The following is a 15,448-nucleotide window of genomic DNA, read 5'->3' as shown; positions in this document are numbered from 1 at the left end:
TTAAATGCATTGATTTTTAAAGTAAATTTTAGATGTCATAACGAATAACTATAACACTATAAAACATACTTTTGGGTACCAGTGTATAAGCCATTATATGGAGTTTTGAAATGAATGGCAGAACTTTTGGTACCTGTAATTTTAAACATTACTGTACATTTTAATTTAACTTAATGTTCTTTTCCCAGATGTCCAACATATCACTAAATGCAATATTTCTTCATTTTTAAAATCTATCTACAATTGAAACATCCTCTAACTGTGACACTTTTGCTAGTTTTGTTCATAGACAAGCCTGTGTTTTGTTGATTGCTAATGTGATTTAGTAAACAAACCTTAGGTGAGAGCAGACTGGGTAAGAAATCAGGAAATCAGAATTATCTTCCTTAGTCACCTCATAACTTAATAAGTCATTCAGTGTGAATGTGCTCAGAGAAACACCCTTTTTTATTCACCCTTCTCTATTCCCAGTACATTTTTAGGAGATAATAAAATAATGTACATGAAGTATAGTAGGACCTGTATGTCCTAATAAGTTAACCAGTTTTGGAAAGTAAAATATGCTTTTATGGGAATTCAATTAATATTTGATCAAGGAATAATTTACCCACTTGGGAGAAACGTCTTTAAATTGTTATATGATAAAATATAAAAGCAAGGACTGTATGATCTGGGTAAGTTATTTAAGTAACTTTGTTTCCTCAAGCGTTGGTTTCTTCATAAGTAAAATGAAGAAAGTGATAGTAAGTACTTCACAAGTTTAAAGATTAATAAGATAATAGACATAAAACCCATAGCATTGTGTCCAGCACATTTGTTCTTAAACATGGCATTGAATGGTATTGATTTTAAGAAACAAAATCAAAGGAAGAGTTTCAAGAAAATGCTCAACAGTACTCAGGTTATCACAGGTCACTCAGAGAACCATGAACTGCAGAGTGAGAACTCAAAGTACAGTGGTTTTTTTGTTTCTTTTTTTCTAGAATGTGATATATGTGTGCCTGAAAAACCACTCATTCTGCAGAATTGCACGCAAAAAATAATAGAGCTTATGGGAAATAAGTTAAGATTTTAGCAGACCACACAAAATCTATTCAGCTTTAGGTGGTGGTTAGTTCTCTAGTTACAATCCTAATAAAAACATTAACTCCATTAACTCTAGCAACATTTGTGCCCAGCATCACAGTCAGTTAACCCTTTGCATCACAATCCCTCTTAAACGGAGGAGATGGGAGTTATTGAATGTTTTTTATTCCAATAGTTCCATCAAAATTAAATATCTGGTTCAAGATACAGGAAGAAATGTCACCGCAGTTTGTTCAGCTATAATTGCAGCTTTAGGAGAGATCTTAACTTTTGAAAAGGGTAGGGTTCTTGGCTCCACTAAAGTAGCCTCTAGTTTTGCTAAAGGAATAGAGACTTATACAGAATTTTTAGCCACTCATCTCCATTTTTTAGGCCTTTATTCATTGCTAAGGCTTTCTCTTTAATTGAGATGAAAGCTTGTCCCCGATCACTTTAAACCATTAGCATGCTAGGAGAAAATCATATGAACCAGCAGGACATCCACAGTCCAAATTATATTGATATTGTAAAGGTGCTCTTTTATTTTGTAAAGATATGTATTATAGCAGAATATACTGTGTATTGGATGAAAGAATTCTGAACTCCCCTAATTCTCTTTGGAACAAAGTTGTTTATAAGGGAATAAAGGAATGCAAATCAAGCATGTTTCTATTGTTGCTTCTGTTTCAAGTGTGTCAAACACTTTTAGGGGTAATTTAATGGTTTTGCCACATTAAAGATATCTGTTAGCCTTCTCCTACATTTTGCTTGTGCTCATTCCTCACAGTTGGCCAAAAAGTCTGAAATGATCTCTGAATCACTAGCAGAAATTCTCATTCCTGCTAATAACTACTGTTTAGAATCAATTTAATTTATATTATTCCTTTAGCAATATTTTTCCCTCCAAATACCTTTTAGAGGCACCTCTAAGGCACTTCTATCTAGTTCTAGCATGGAGAGATCAACTGTACCTGGAAAGCATTTGGGAAGATTGCGGCCCAAAGTAGGCAAAGACCATTTTGGTCAAATTATTCCATGTGTACAATGTACTTTATGTTTTATATTAGTATCAGAGTATTACACTTTCTAAATGACTCACTTCACCAAATCTGCATTAATTTTTAAAAATAGTTTTGATGTTTTAATTGTCACTCTATACCAGTACTAAAGCAGCAAGTTGATACTTTACTCACAAATTATATGCATAATTTTGTTGGATCATATTTTTATGTCATTTTATTTTAGATACTTTAAGAAGAGATGATTCCATTATTTCAAGTCCTGATGTCACTGATATAGCACCAACTAGAAAGAGGAGGCAGCGGATGCAAAAAAATCTTGGGACAGAACCTAAAATGGCTTCCCAGGAACATAAGCTCCAAGAAAAGGAAAAGTAAGTTATTTATTTTATGCTTTGCCAAATAGTGAGATGACATTAGAAAAATCTAATATATAATCTTAATTTTTTTTTTATTTCTGAATTTAAGCCTATTTTTAAAGAACAAATATGATTTTGGTAATTGTAAGATGTTTAAATCTATATATTTTCCCCAATATTCAGTTAGTTCCTATTAATATTTAAAACAAGTGCTAAAACTATAAGTAAATTTTTTTTCTTGTGGTTTTTACAAGTTAAGAATGGCATGTAGGATACTAAAAATATTAGAATCCAACTTGTGTTCAGTAAAATATTTCAATCTAATTTACTGCTTTAAAGAGACCCATATAGCATTCAAAATAAGCACTTGATTTGGTTATGCTTGGGCTTTTTTTCATGTGAAATGTCTTTTTCTAGTTATCTATTTATTTCTATTATATTTTAGACTTACATACTTTACTTTTACAGTTCACTTTTTAGTTCAGACTACCCTCTCTTTGATCTGCATCCAGTGTAGTTGTAACAAGTTGAGAAGTTGGGATAATAAACATTTCATTGCAGCAAAACAATCAGCATTCATAAGGAATAGTACCAGTTAAATCAAAAACAACTGTGCAAATCATTTGTATATTTGGGTATATTTGTACGCCTGAGAATTTATTTCTTTTTCTTGAAACTTTTTATTAATTTGGCAAATAATTACTGAACAGTAGCCATATGACAGAGATATTCCAGACCATTGGTTTCAAAGTGTGGAATGAGGATCCCTGGGGGTTCCCAAAGCTTTTTGGTGATTCACAGGTTAGCCTTTATTCAATTCTATCACTGTGTGAGGCCAGATTTTCTTCATATATTTCGATTAAAATATCGTGTCATATGTGATTGGATGCAAAAGCTAATGACAATCTAACTTTTTATTCAAGCCAGCCATCAAACAGATTTGCAAAAGTATAAAACATTGCCCTCGCAAGATTTTCTTTGGGAAATATAATGATTTCACAAGAAGAATACATTATTCATGTTATATACTGGGTTTATTTTTATTTTTAAATGAATTAATAAAGATTTTTAAATTTTCCCATTTTTAATTTTGAATATAACAGATATAGTCCATGTAAACAAAAGTGCTTGGGGTCCTCAAAAACTTTAAAGGAGTGCTGAGAACAAAAAGTTTTAGAATTCTATTATAGGCAATGAGGTTGTCAAGACAGGCACATATAATACATGCCTTCAAGAAACCTGACAGGAGAGAGTTTCAGAGTTTCTTGCGTAAAAATAAAAATTGTAGGTTTCTCCTCAGCATAAAGCTTCCCATTGGTCCTGATGAGGATTCCTCAAGGCAGTGGGAAAGGGGTTGGTGGTTCACTGAATATTTTCCCAAACCAACAAGCCAAAGGCAAAAATATTGAGAAACACTTTTCTTAGTAGTTTTGTTTTAATGTTCTCTCTTTCATGCTTTTTTTTTTTTTTTAACTGAAGTCCAAAAACTAAAAGAGTCTCAGAGAAACAGCAAAGTAAGCTCTCTTCTGAGAGTGGGAGGAAAGCATAGGATTTATTGTTTGAAGACCTGGGTACTGTTCAAAAAGTTAAAACTTGTAGATAAGCAAAAAGATTACTGTAGGTCTCTTCAAAGTTGTGCTTAGAGGATTGAGGACTTGTCTGACTGGGTCACCTAAGCATCATCTGCCATTCTAGGTCAGAGGAGTTGGCAAATTATGTCCTGTGGGTCGAATCTACTTACTTTACATAAAGTTTTATGGGAACATAGGAATGTTCATTTATTACTTAACTGCCTTTAGCTACTTTCATGCTACAACAGCAGAATTGAATAGTCATGACGGAGACCAAATGGCCTATAATACCTGAAATATTTGCTGTTTGGCTTTATACTTTTTTTTACACTTGCTCCAGGGGAAGTAACTTTGACTTAGTACTTATTGATCAGGACCCAGTCCCTCTAAAATTAGGTATAAATTCACAGAAGATTGATAAGTTGCAGAATTTCTCTTGGGTAGAAAAGATAACTCTAAAACATATGGTTTTCTTGCCTTGTAGGGTATTATCTAGTTTGGTATCTATCTCTGTAGTCTTACTACAGCATTTTTTTTCCCACTGTGTGTATCAACATATATCTCATGTCTTTTGAGCCAACTTTGTCTTTCTGTTGATCCCCTTGTTAATGAGTTTAAATCTTGTTAAATCTTTGACATAAGCTCACTATAAAGAACAAAAAAAGAATTGTAGAGTTAACAGAGTTAACACTGTTGGGTTTCTGTTTTCTCCACAATTGGCCTGATCTACTAGTACTTGAAAATGCCATCTGTATACTATGGTGGGCCCCTTATGTCTTCAGCCAATATGTGTGAAAACCCAGTGCGTGCTAAACTCTACTAGTTTGTGTTTATCATGTAAATTTATTCATTAGCTCATAATCCTCTGGCTTCGTAGAATTGAAGGTATTGTATGATCTCTTAAATAATGTTTTCAATTTGCAAACATTAGAGTAAGTGAACTATTCATATAGATTAATATGGGAAAAATAAACTTACAAACAGTATGAAATATTCAGAAAACTGTACCTCATTCAGCCAGATTGTAAGCAAACGAGTAATGAGTATTAGTTATGTGCCAGGCATAGTATTGGATGCTGAGGATTCAGGAGAGTAGGAAGTAGACATAGCCCCCGTCCTCGTGGAACTTTTGGACTAATTGTTTTGTGTGCTAAAGATTTCAGGGTTTGGGGGAAGAACGAAATATATTGGTTTTATACTGGAGAGCTCAATCTTAGTTCTTTGTGCTCTATGTAAGAACTAACTATGAGATTTTGAGGTTGCCAAAATTTTCTGAATACATATATTGCTTAAACCGGTTTTTGATATGCATGGTACAGAGATTAAAGTTGAGATCTGAATCAAAGACTAAATATTTGATTTAGGCTTTTTAGTATAGGCAATGTGTTTATTTCTACCAACATATGTGCAATTAATATTGTGTTCCTGTGCCATGTTTAGATGATCATGCCAATATTTATTTAGTATATTTTCACTACTTTAAACCATATTAGCTTTTTGAATTGCTTGGTAATTATTTTCATTGTGGACCTTTAGGCTCAAGTACTGATGATTAAAATCATATTTTATGTTTTTAAATTCAAACTACTACCTATTTCATACGTTCCTAAGCACCTTTTTACTCTGATAGCTTATCAACAACATGTACAACAGTTAGGTTAACACACTCTAGCTGTAGCCTTCCAAACAAATAACAGATATGGGTAGCTTGCTGCTTAGGGGTGAAAAGATATTAACCTCTAACTCTAAACTTCACATTTCCCTAGCCTTTTCTTCAAGAAATTCTATGCCTTCTAGTTCCTTCAGATATTCCCACTGGGCATCGTCTATATTTTTTTTTTCTTTGACTTCTCTTGGCTTAGTAATAGATAGAAAAGAGCTACAAAGATAAATAAGGTTTATGATAAATCATTTATATGAGATCTCTCATTTAAATTTCATACAAACCCTACAAGGGAGGTATTAATTTCCCCTTCTTGCAGGTGAAAAGCAACCAAGGCTAGAAAGATAGTTATTTTTCTAAAGTGGCATCGCTGTTTTATTTTAAAGCCTGTATTTGGTCCACTGTCTTATGGAGCTTATAATCTATTGAGAGACAGAGATGTACACAGATAATTTTGCGATTGAAAGAACAGAGTGAGGGAAATACATTAGCCTTAAGGTTCTAAATTGGAAAATTTAGAATTATGTTTCAAATTTTTAAAATTTCTCTCAAAGGTCAGTTGGAGTGCTTTTAGGGCATTTTATTTGAATCAGAGACCCACTTTTATCAATGTTAGAGAGATATGCTTGGAACTAATTGATGCAATCTTCAATTCCATCTCACCAGAATGTCAATATTTGAAAGTCATTTAATTTGTGTTTATGGTTAAAAAGTATAATAGCCAAGTTCCTTCTGAGTTAATTAGATGGCGTTATGAAGTAGTAATTGTAATTTAGCTGCATTTGATAAAAATTACATTATTTTTCAGCTTAAAGAATTAAATCAATTTGTAAATTTTCAAAATTTCTGGGCAAACTATAATATCAAATATAACAGAAAACTTAGTTGTAAAGTTATTTATACCAATAAAAATACTAAATAGTGAGAATACAAAATAGTTTTCCCCAGAAAATGTGTCTGAAAACTACCATGGAAATGTTTACCATATTCTCTAAAATACTGTTAAAGTACATTTTTCATGTCATATTAATGATGGAGAAGTGAAGTTAAGCCCTATCTGTGACAATCTGATTTATACAGTAAAATTCCATCCTAATATTAAAATAATTGTTGTTTAGCCATATAAGAAAATTAAGAAAATATTTTTGAAAAATAGGAAGCTAAAAGGTGTATTTGTAATGGTCACAGTTTTTAAAATTAAATAGTCCAGTGTGTTTTGTAATTTCAAAAGAATGTATCACTCCAAATGTCTTAAAAATATTTGTAACCCCCCAAAAATTTAATGTTCTAAGTCCCTAAATTTACTCTAAAAAATAATGATACCATCTTAAGTAGAAGCTATTTACTATGGAAATAATTGACCCAGCTCTGTTAAATAATGTCAAAAACTTTATTGTACAAAGATTCATGGAGTTTAGGTACCTTATCCATGGTCACACAGCTAGTGAGTGATTTTAAATAATTATTCAGTGGATTAATCAATAATATATTCTCCAGTATTCATAAAAGAGAATAAGAGACTATCTTAACATGGATGAGTATTTCAACTCAACGAATTTAGCCATAAAAACAGTTTAATTATTATTATATTATTATTACTGTTATCTTACCAAATTAAACTCTTAGCATTAACCAGTCACTACTGTTTATGAAGCTATTTGACTACATGGTGCTTCCTTTTGCTTTATTGTACTAAAGAAGGTATTGCCTGCTTATAAACCTGTACTATGTGTTAAAAGTAAATGAAATATTAGGATGAAATGAAATATTGTCCTAAATGTATGCTCTAAGGACATTCAATAGAAGTAACTCTTAAATGACCATTATCAGGAGTTTTCAAAATTCTGAGTATTTAAAGAATTTTGTATGTGAACAAACATTCTACTGTATTCATTTTTAGCTATGTTTACTTAGAAAAGAGTAACTGAGAATGAATGTGTTACAAAATTTTTTATATTTAGGGGTAAACAAAAGATTGAACAGAAAATTTTGAGTTTACAGTTCACACTACCATGGCATAGTAACCATTGTATCCCATTAAATTTATCTGCGAAGCATGACTTTGTTATTTGTTTTCAATTCTAAGCATATGCTAGATTTCAGACATTTTCGTCAGTCTCTCACAGTGCTTTTTCCTCCATATACTCTGCAATAGCTTTTCAGTAGAATTTGCATTCATCGTGTGACTACCACGTGATTTTACGTTGCATAAGGAAACACGCACAGTAGATACTGTTGTTTCTTGAGAACAAAAAAAATCTGACTATGGCTTTCCCTCATTCATTCCTTCATTTATCATTCATTTAACAGATGCTTACATGCTGAGCACTGGAGACGCATTGCTGAGCAAACTGGACACGGTCCCAGATCTCATGAAGTTTAGTCTATATGAGAGAAGACACTTATTAATTGTATCATTGCATAGATATATAATTGCAAGCTTTTAAAGGATTTCAGCATTTAGGGGAAACACAGCGAGGGGTATATGACTTGAGGTTGAGGAATCATCATTTGAACTCTAATCTGAGGGATAAAGAGGAGTAGGGAGCAGAGTGTTTAAGCAGAAGCAGCAGCCTGTGAGCATGAACCCTGGTTAAATGTATGAGGGTGTTGGAAGTAGAGGGAGCAAGGAAGGGAGGAAGTGCTATGAGGTGGAGGGCTGCTCAGAGGCCAGCACAAGTTGGTTGTGTGGTTCTTGTTAAAAATTTAGCCTTTCTGCGTCTGCATGATAGCATTTCTGTTTTGCACAGCACAGAGGACTTTTATTCTGTATTCTTTACCTTTTGATGCTGTTTTTAAACGCTCGTTAAGAGTTATAAAAATATCAGATTGACTAGAAAACTCTAGTATTTTGGTCATTATTGCATCTTTTTACATATCATTTAATGTTCTAAAGCAATTGTACTTAATTTTTTTCCCCTTCTTCGTTTTAACTCTACTTCCAAACTCCTTAATGTTGTTCAATTTTGGATTCCCAGTAATAAAACTTTCATTCTTTTGAAACACAGGAAACTAGAAAATTGAAAACATACTGAAACTTATGTAGAGTGTTCACAGGGATGATAGCTTAAATTGGCATGTGCTAGCTGTCCCAAGGTACAGAACTGTACTGCCATTTTGCTTTTTTTAGGTAAATATAAATGCTTTCAGAAATATTTTTAGATCTTTGATGATTTCTCTCTTCTAGTACATCTCCGAAATTCTTGAATCTGGCATATATTAATAAATATTCATAAAAAATTTAGTGTGACTAATTCACACAATATGATTATGCTTGGGGAACACTCATCCTATCCTGTCAACTAGCATCAACACTAAGAGTTATTATTCAACATAACCATATGCTGCACATTCCTTGTGATTTAGTATCTTGCATCACTTGAAATTGTGATTTGTAGAATTGTTCAGTATAATTTTTTAATTTCATATGTTAAACAAAATGAACCAGCTGACAAAGACTATAGAAATTGTGAAATTATTTTCATATTTATATAGTAAAATCCTGAAGGTAACTAAAAACATTGTAAAATTATTCTCATAAATATGCAAGGGCACAAGATCTAAATGAAATAGCACTACATTTGGACTTGATTAGGCACCTAGCTTAAATTTTTAATGAGGTCATGCTTTATCCTGCATTGTAATAATCAAGGAAGAATTTTTCATTTAAACATTTTCAAAATTTAAGAGCTCTTATCAATTCTTTCAACATCCTAAAAAAGAAAATATAATAAAAGTCTATTAAAAGCACGACATGAAGTACGACATGAAGTCAGTTGTGGCCAGGTAGGCTAGTTGAATTATTTTAACCAATTGATTAATTAATCCCTTTATTATTTACTTGTTTTGTTAATTTCAGTCAATGTCTCAGTCCTAGTGAAATTAGCAAGCAGTTAATAAAATAGACCAACTAATAAAATGCCCATATTAAATGATTTAATTAATACTTTAATGCTTGTCACTTTAGCCATTTCAGCCCATTTCGACCCACTTTGAAATCTGCTTTACCTTCTTCTGGCTGTTTTCTCATTTCTTTAGGTTCTATTTATTGAAAGCAAACAGTTTAAGAGATACTGAAATTGGCATTTGAACAAAGAACCTGTAAAAAGAAAATTTTGTTTCTGGATCAGGGTTCCAGACCCCAGGAGAGATGGTCTTGAGGAAAGCTAAACCTAAGTTGCATCCAAATAAGAATTATGCTGGAGGAGACCAAGACAAGGAGTCAAACAGGGATGTACCATACAGGACCAGAACTGGGATAGAAAGTTCTTACTGCAGATCAGAGACAACTCTTTCTTAATTCTGAGCTCCTCCTTAATTACTTAACTATGAAAAGCATTAGTCATGGTGGTCAAAAAAAAGAGCTAAACATATAGGTAGGAACAAAATGCCTCCAGCTCTGAGATTTGGATAGACAGAGGGAAGAAAGTCAAGTTGTTTATTGAAGTTAGATGATAATGAATCCAGATGATACCATTCACAGACTTTATTCTGTAGAACTATATAAAGAAGATCTTAACAGGTACCCTACAAAAGGTTCCATATTCAAATGTTTAGAAATAGCTTCCTTACTTTCATGTGCTCCAATCCCCAAAACTTGGAAGTTTATATGTTAAAGCCTCTGAGAAACCCCTTAGTGAATAATTCATTTAATTTTGTTTAATGGCTTTTCTTTTTTTTTTTTTTTAAGTTTTTAAAAAATAAAACATTTTTTTATGGTGACATTGGTTAACGAAATTCAGAAAGTTTCAGGTGTACAATTCAACAGGAAGACATATGTCTGTGTGTGTGTGTATCTATCTATCTATCTATCTATCTATCTATCTATCTATCTATCTATTGCATTGTGTGTTCATTGCCTATAGTTAGATTTCTTTGTCACCACATATTTGACCCCTTTTGTCCCATCTACCTCCCCTTTCCCTCTTCTTTTCCCCAACCCTCTGATAACTACTAGTTTTTTTTCCATGTCCACGAATCTCTGTTTGTCCTGTTTGTTTGTTGCTTTTAGGTTTATATCCCACATATAAGTGATATCATGTGGTTTTCAACTTTTTCTGTCTGGCTTATATCACTTAGCATGATTATCTCGAGGTCCATCCACGTTGTCGCAGATGGCAGTATTTCATCTTCTTATGGCTGAGTAATATTTCATTGTATATATGTACCACAGCTGCTTTAGCCAGTCATCTATTGTAGGACATTTTGGTTGCTTCCATGTCCTGGCTACCATGAATAATGCTGCTATGAACATCATTGTGAAAATATCTTTTTGGATATATGTTTTCAGTCTTTGAGGTAGTAAATACCCAGTAAAGGGATTCTGGATCATACAGTAGATTAATTCTTAGTTTTTTGAGGAACCTCCATACTGTTTTCCATAGTGCCTATACCAATTTGCAGTTCCACCAGCTGTGTATGAGAGTTCCTTTTTCTCCACATCCTGTCCAACACTTGTTATTATTTGTCCTGCTGATTATAGCTATTCTAACAGGTGTGAGATAGTATCTCATTGTGGTTTTGATTTGCATTTCCCTAGTAGCTAGCGATGTGGAGCAACCTTCATATGTTTGTTGGCCATTTGTATGTCTTCTTGTGAGAAGTGTCTGTTCAGGTCCTCTGCCCATTTTTTGATTGGATCATTTGGTTTTTTTGTTGTTATTGAGTTATATGAGTTTTTTTGTATACTCTGGATATTAGGCCCTTATTAGAGGTGTTGCTTGCAAATATTTTCTTCCATTTGGATGGTTGTTTCTTTACCTTGTTGACAGTTTCTTGTGCTGTGCAGAAGCTTTTTAGTTTGATGTAGTCTCATTCATTTATTTTTGTTTTTACTTGCTTTTGAGGTCAAAATCATAAAATCTCCTTTAAGTCCAAGGTCCATGAGTTTAGTTCCTCTGTTTTCTTCTATGCAATATATTGTTTTAGGTCTTATATTCAGGTCCTTAATATATTTTAATTTTGGTGTGTGGTGGTAAATAACAGTGTAGTTTCATTCTTTTGCAGGTGGCTTTCTAGTTTTCCCAGCACCATTTATTGAAGAGGCTTTCCTTTCTCCACTGTATGTTTTTGACTCTTTTTTTTTTTTGAAAATTATTTGCCCATATAAACACAGATTTACTTCTGGACTCTCGATTCTGTTCCACTAGTCAACAAGTCTGTTTTTCTGCCAGTACCATTCTGTTTTAATTATTGTCACTTTGTAGCATAATTTGAGATTGGGCAAAGTAATGCCTCCAGCCATGTTCTTTTTTCTCAAGATGGCTTTGGCGATTTGGGGTCTTTTATGCTTCCACACAAATCTGATGATTTTTTTGTTCTATTTCTTAAAAAACTGCCGATGTTGATTTTGATGGGGATTGCATTAAATCTGTATAATGCTTTAAGTAATAAGGTCATTTTAACAATGTAGGTTCTTTAATCACTTTTCAAATGTACTTCAAGTAGTGCCCTCATGCAATCTGCCTACTCTCTCCCCAAAAAAAGGCTTGATACTATTCCAGGGATAACACTCACCAGGGCCCTAGTTTGGGATATGAACTCTCAAAATTTAAACATCAGTAATTTAAAAATTATAAGAACTTCTCAACCATAATTATAGAGTATTAGACATTAAATGTATCTCAAGAAAAAAAAAATTGGTATGTATAGAAAACCTTATCCCCCTTACCCCCAGTGCTACTATGTAGGAAACTTCCTGCTTAACCAACAGATGGTCCTGTTGGGAGCCATTTTCTGAGAGAATTCTAGTGATTGGAACACATAGGTGTACTCCTAAAAGGAGCAGTTCAACACTATCTCAGTTGCAGGATGAAACCATTAAAATAATTTGGGCAAAATAAACAAATAAATGCATATATATACTCTTTGGATACTTTTATGTAGTCTGTTTCTGCAAGCTAGCAAATAAAAATATATAGGTTCACATATCTCATGCGAGACCCACAGATATGATTTAGTTTTCTATCTGATGGATGGATGTCTTCTGAAACAGAGTTCTAACACATTGTCCCAAGCAACCTAAAAATATTATTAAATTATAGCTTTGCACAGATATTGCTCTTTGAACTATAGTCACGAAGTTTTAACTGTGTATCCCCACGTTAAGTGGTCCCATTAAGTAATTGTATAGATACAGTATTTTAGGTGAGTCATAGGTGGCAAAACAGCATGCACACACACACGCCTTAGATTAAGTTTATGGTTTAATTAGCCAAATTTACATGATCTTATCATAGACACGTAGCTACAAGGAGCAGGAAATGATGTAGTGTTATCTTAGCACAGTATTTCCTTACTTCCTTGGAGTTGGGTTACGTATTAACACAGCTTCTCCTGTTACAGTTTTTGTAAGGTATGGTCTTCCTCGATGCAGACAAAGCTCAATTTTTTTTTCTTTTTATACAAGAGCTTACAGCATCATTCTGGAAGAAATTGCATAATAAATGAACATTGTTTAGAGAAATAGTTACACACATCAGGCTCTCCTGCTTAGTGAAGCAAGGTTATCATGTCTGTCACAGCTTTTCAGGGTTCTGAAGCGCTCACTTTCCCACAGTTACCCCATTGCAGTCAAATGGAGGTTTAGATAAAATATTTATTACTAATAAGATTCTTATTAGGAGGTAGTTGTTAAGAAAGTCATTCATTTGCCTTGTAGTATACTTCTTTCTGTGTTTCTATTATCAGTGTTATAGATAATACAAAAACAAACCCTAACAGTAGGGAAGGAAAGAGCCCAGTGTTTAATTAATTAATGAATTAGCTTAATTTTTAAGAGTAGTTTTAAGTTCAAAGCAAAATTGGACAGGAAGTACAAAGAGTTCCTTTATATCCCCAGTCCCCACATATACAAAACATCCCTCACTATCAGCATTCCCCTCCAGGGTGGTACATTTGTTAACAATTGATAAACTTATATTGACACATCTTTATTACCCATGACTCATAGTTTACATTAGGGCTCACTCCTGGTGTTGTTCATTGTGTGGAGACATATATATATATAATGACAAGTATACACCATTATATTGTACAGATGGTCTCAGTACCCTAAAAGTTATCTATGTGTCACCAATTCATCCCTCCCTACCCTTAACCTCTGGCAACCACTAATTTTTTTTACCTATCTCAGTTTGCCTTTTCCAGAATGGAGTCATACAGTGTGTAGCCTTTTCAGATGGGTTTCTTTCATTTAACAATACACATTTCAGTTTCCTTCATATCTTTTCATGGCATGATAGATCATATTTTTCAACCACTGAATAATATTCTGTTGTCTGGATATACCACAATTTGTCCACCTACCTACTGAAGGAATCCATTTATTTTTCAATAAAATGAAGTTTATTTTATTTGTTTTCTAATTATAAAAGCAACACATACTTATCTTTAAAAAATCATAAAACACACAGAAACAAAATGACGAGCATCTGGGAAACTCATATCACCTACCCGGGGACAGCCACCATTAACACCATGGTACCCTGCATATTAGTAGATCTCTTCATCTACTTCTGTACTTTATTTGCATAACAAGGCTCATACCATTTATGATTAGCCCACTATGTTAAAATTTAAATCTATATTATAAATTTTCTACTTTAGTAGATACGTCACTTCAACATTTTATATTTGTAGTATTCCATTGAGTAAATGTACCATAATTTCTTTAACCAATTCCTGAACTGTACATAGGCCTTATCCATATTTTTATTACAAAGATTATTGTATACATGTGTACATAAATTTGCACATATGACTATCATTTCCTTAGAATGAATTCCCAAAAGTAGAATTACTTATAGGTCAGAGGGCATATGTACTTGTTAGTCCTTTGTTGTTTTGCCAAAATTCCTCTGGAAGTCTGAAATAGTTTGTACTCCCACAGCAGTTTTTGCCTTATATTCTATTGTTTTTTGATTTATTTTGATCATTGCGTGATCATTTTTCCTGATATTTTTTGATTATTGGAATTTCATCTTTTGTTTATTATCTGTCCATAACCTCAGCTGATTTTCATTGGAGGCCCTTGTCTCCTGTTGTTTTATAAAAGCTCCTTAGATCCAAAAATATCAATCTTTGTTTTTCCTAGCTTGCCATTTGCCTTTTAATTTTTGTTATTGACATTTCGTATTTACATAACTTATTGGTTACTTAATCTATTGGTAATAATAATGATATTTAACATTCATTGGATACTTATTCTCTCTTAGATACTGTGCGAAGCCCTGTATATGCATTATCTCATTTAACTATATCCATTTTATATATCAGGAAACTCAGACTAGATAATAGAAAACTTGCTGATAACAAGTGCCACATCTTTGATTTTGAATCAAGGACCTCTTATTCCAAAGACCATATATATGAGCTACTTTACTATGCTGCTTCAAAAATAACAATAATAACTAATATTTATTTGGTTACTGTGTCCTAGCTGCTGTTAGGTACTTAATTTCCACTACTTCATTTAATTTTCACCACTACTCTATGAAAGTAGGATTCTATATTCATATTTATTAATAGCTGAATAAAGATGAGTTTCAGCCAGGTTTGTCTATTGTTCAAAGTTTTTACAGTAACACAATAGAGATAGAACTGTAAGTTCTTTTAGTGCAGAGATTGTGTTAATAGTACCTCCTGTCTACCTTTCAACATGAATGTGAGGGTCAGAAGAGATCATGTGAATGAAAGCACTATCTAAGTAGGACACTCTAGGAATATGACGTACTGTTATTTTTACAGCACTATTTTCTCTAGTGCTGATTT

At 32.9% G+C, this 15,448-nt stretch overlaps 1 protein-coding gene across 4 annotated transcripts in view; it reads left to right on the top strand.

Annotated features, from left to right (window-relative positions):
* The window catches only part of XRCC4 (X-ray repair cross complementing 4), a 209,842-nt gene that overhangs the window by 131,960 nt on the left and 62,434 nt on the right, over positions 1-15,448 (top strand). For 3 of the 4 annotated variants that reach the window (XM_016123199.2, XM_016123189.2, XM_016123206.2), the window contains one exon: positions 2,311-2,458. In XM_016123199.2, coding sequence (XP_015978685.2) covers positions 2,311-2,458 — 148 coding nt within the window. Of the gene's footprint in view, positions 1-2,310; positions 2,459-7,987; positions 10,395-15,448 lie in introns of those variants that run through there. The other variant, XM_036226315.1, reaches the window with a different exon arrangement.

The sequence above is a fragment of the Rousettus aegyptiacus genome, unplaced genomic scaffold (genome assembly GCF_014176215.1).
Source record: "Rousettus aegyptiacus isolate mRouAeg1 unplaced genomic scaffold, mRouAeg1.p scaffold_m13_p_8, whole genome shotgun sequence".
Taxonomy (NCBI): domain Eukaryota; kingdom Metazoa; phylum Chordata; class Mammalia; order Chiroptera; family Pteropodidae; genus Rousettus; species Rousettus aegyptiacus.
This window is presented reverse-complemented; position numbering and strand designations above follow the sequence as displayed.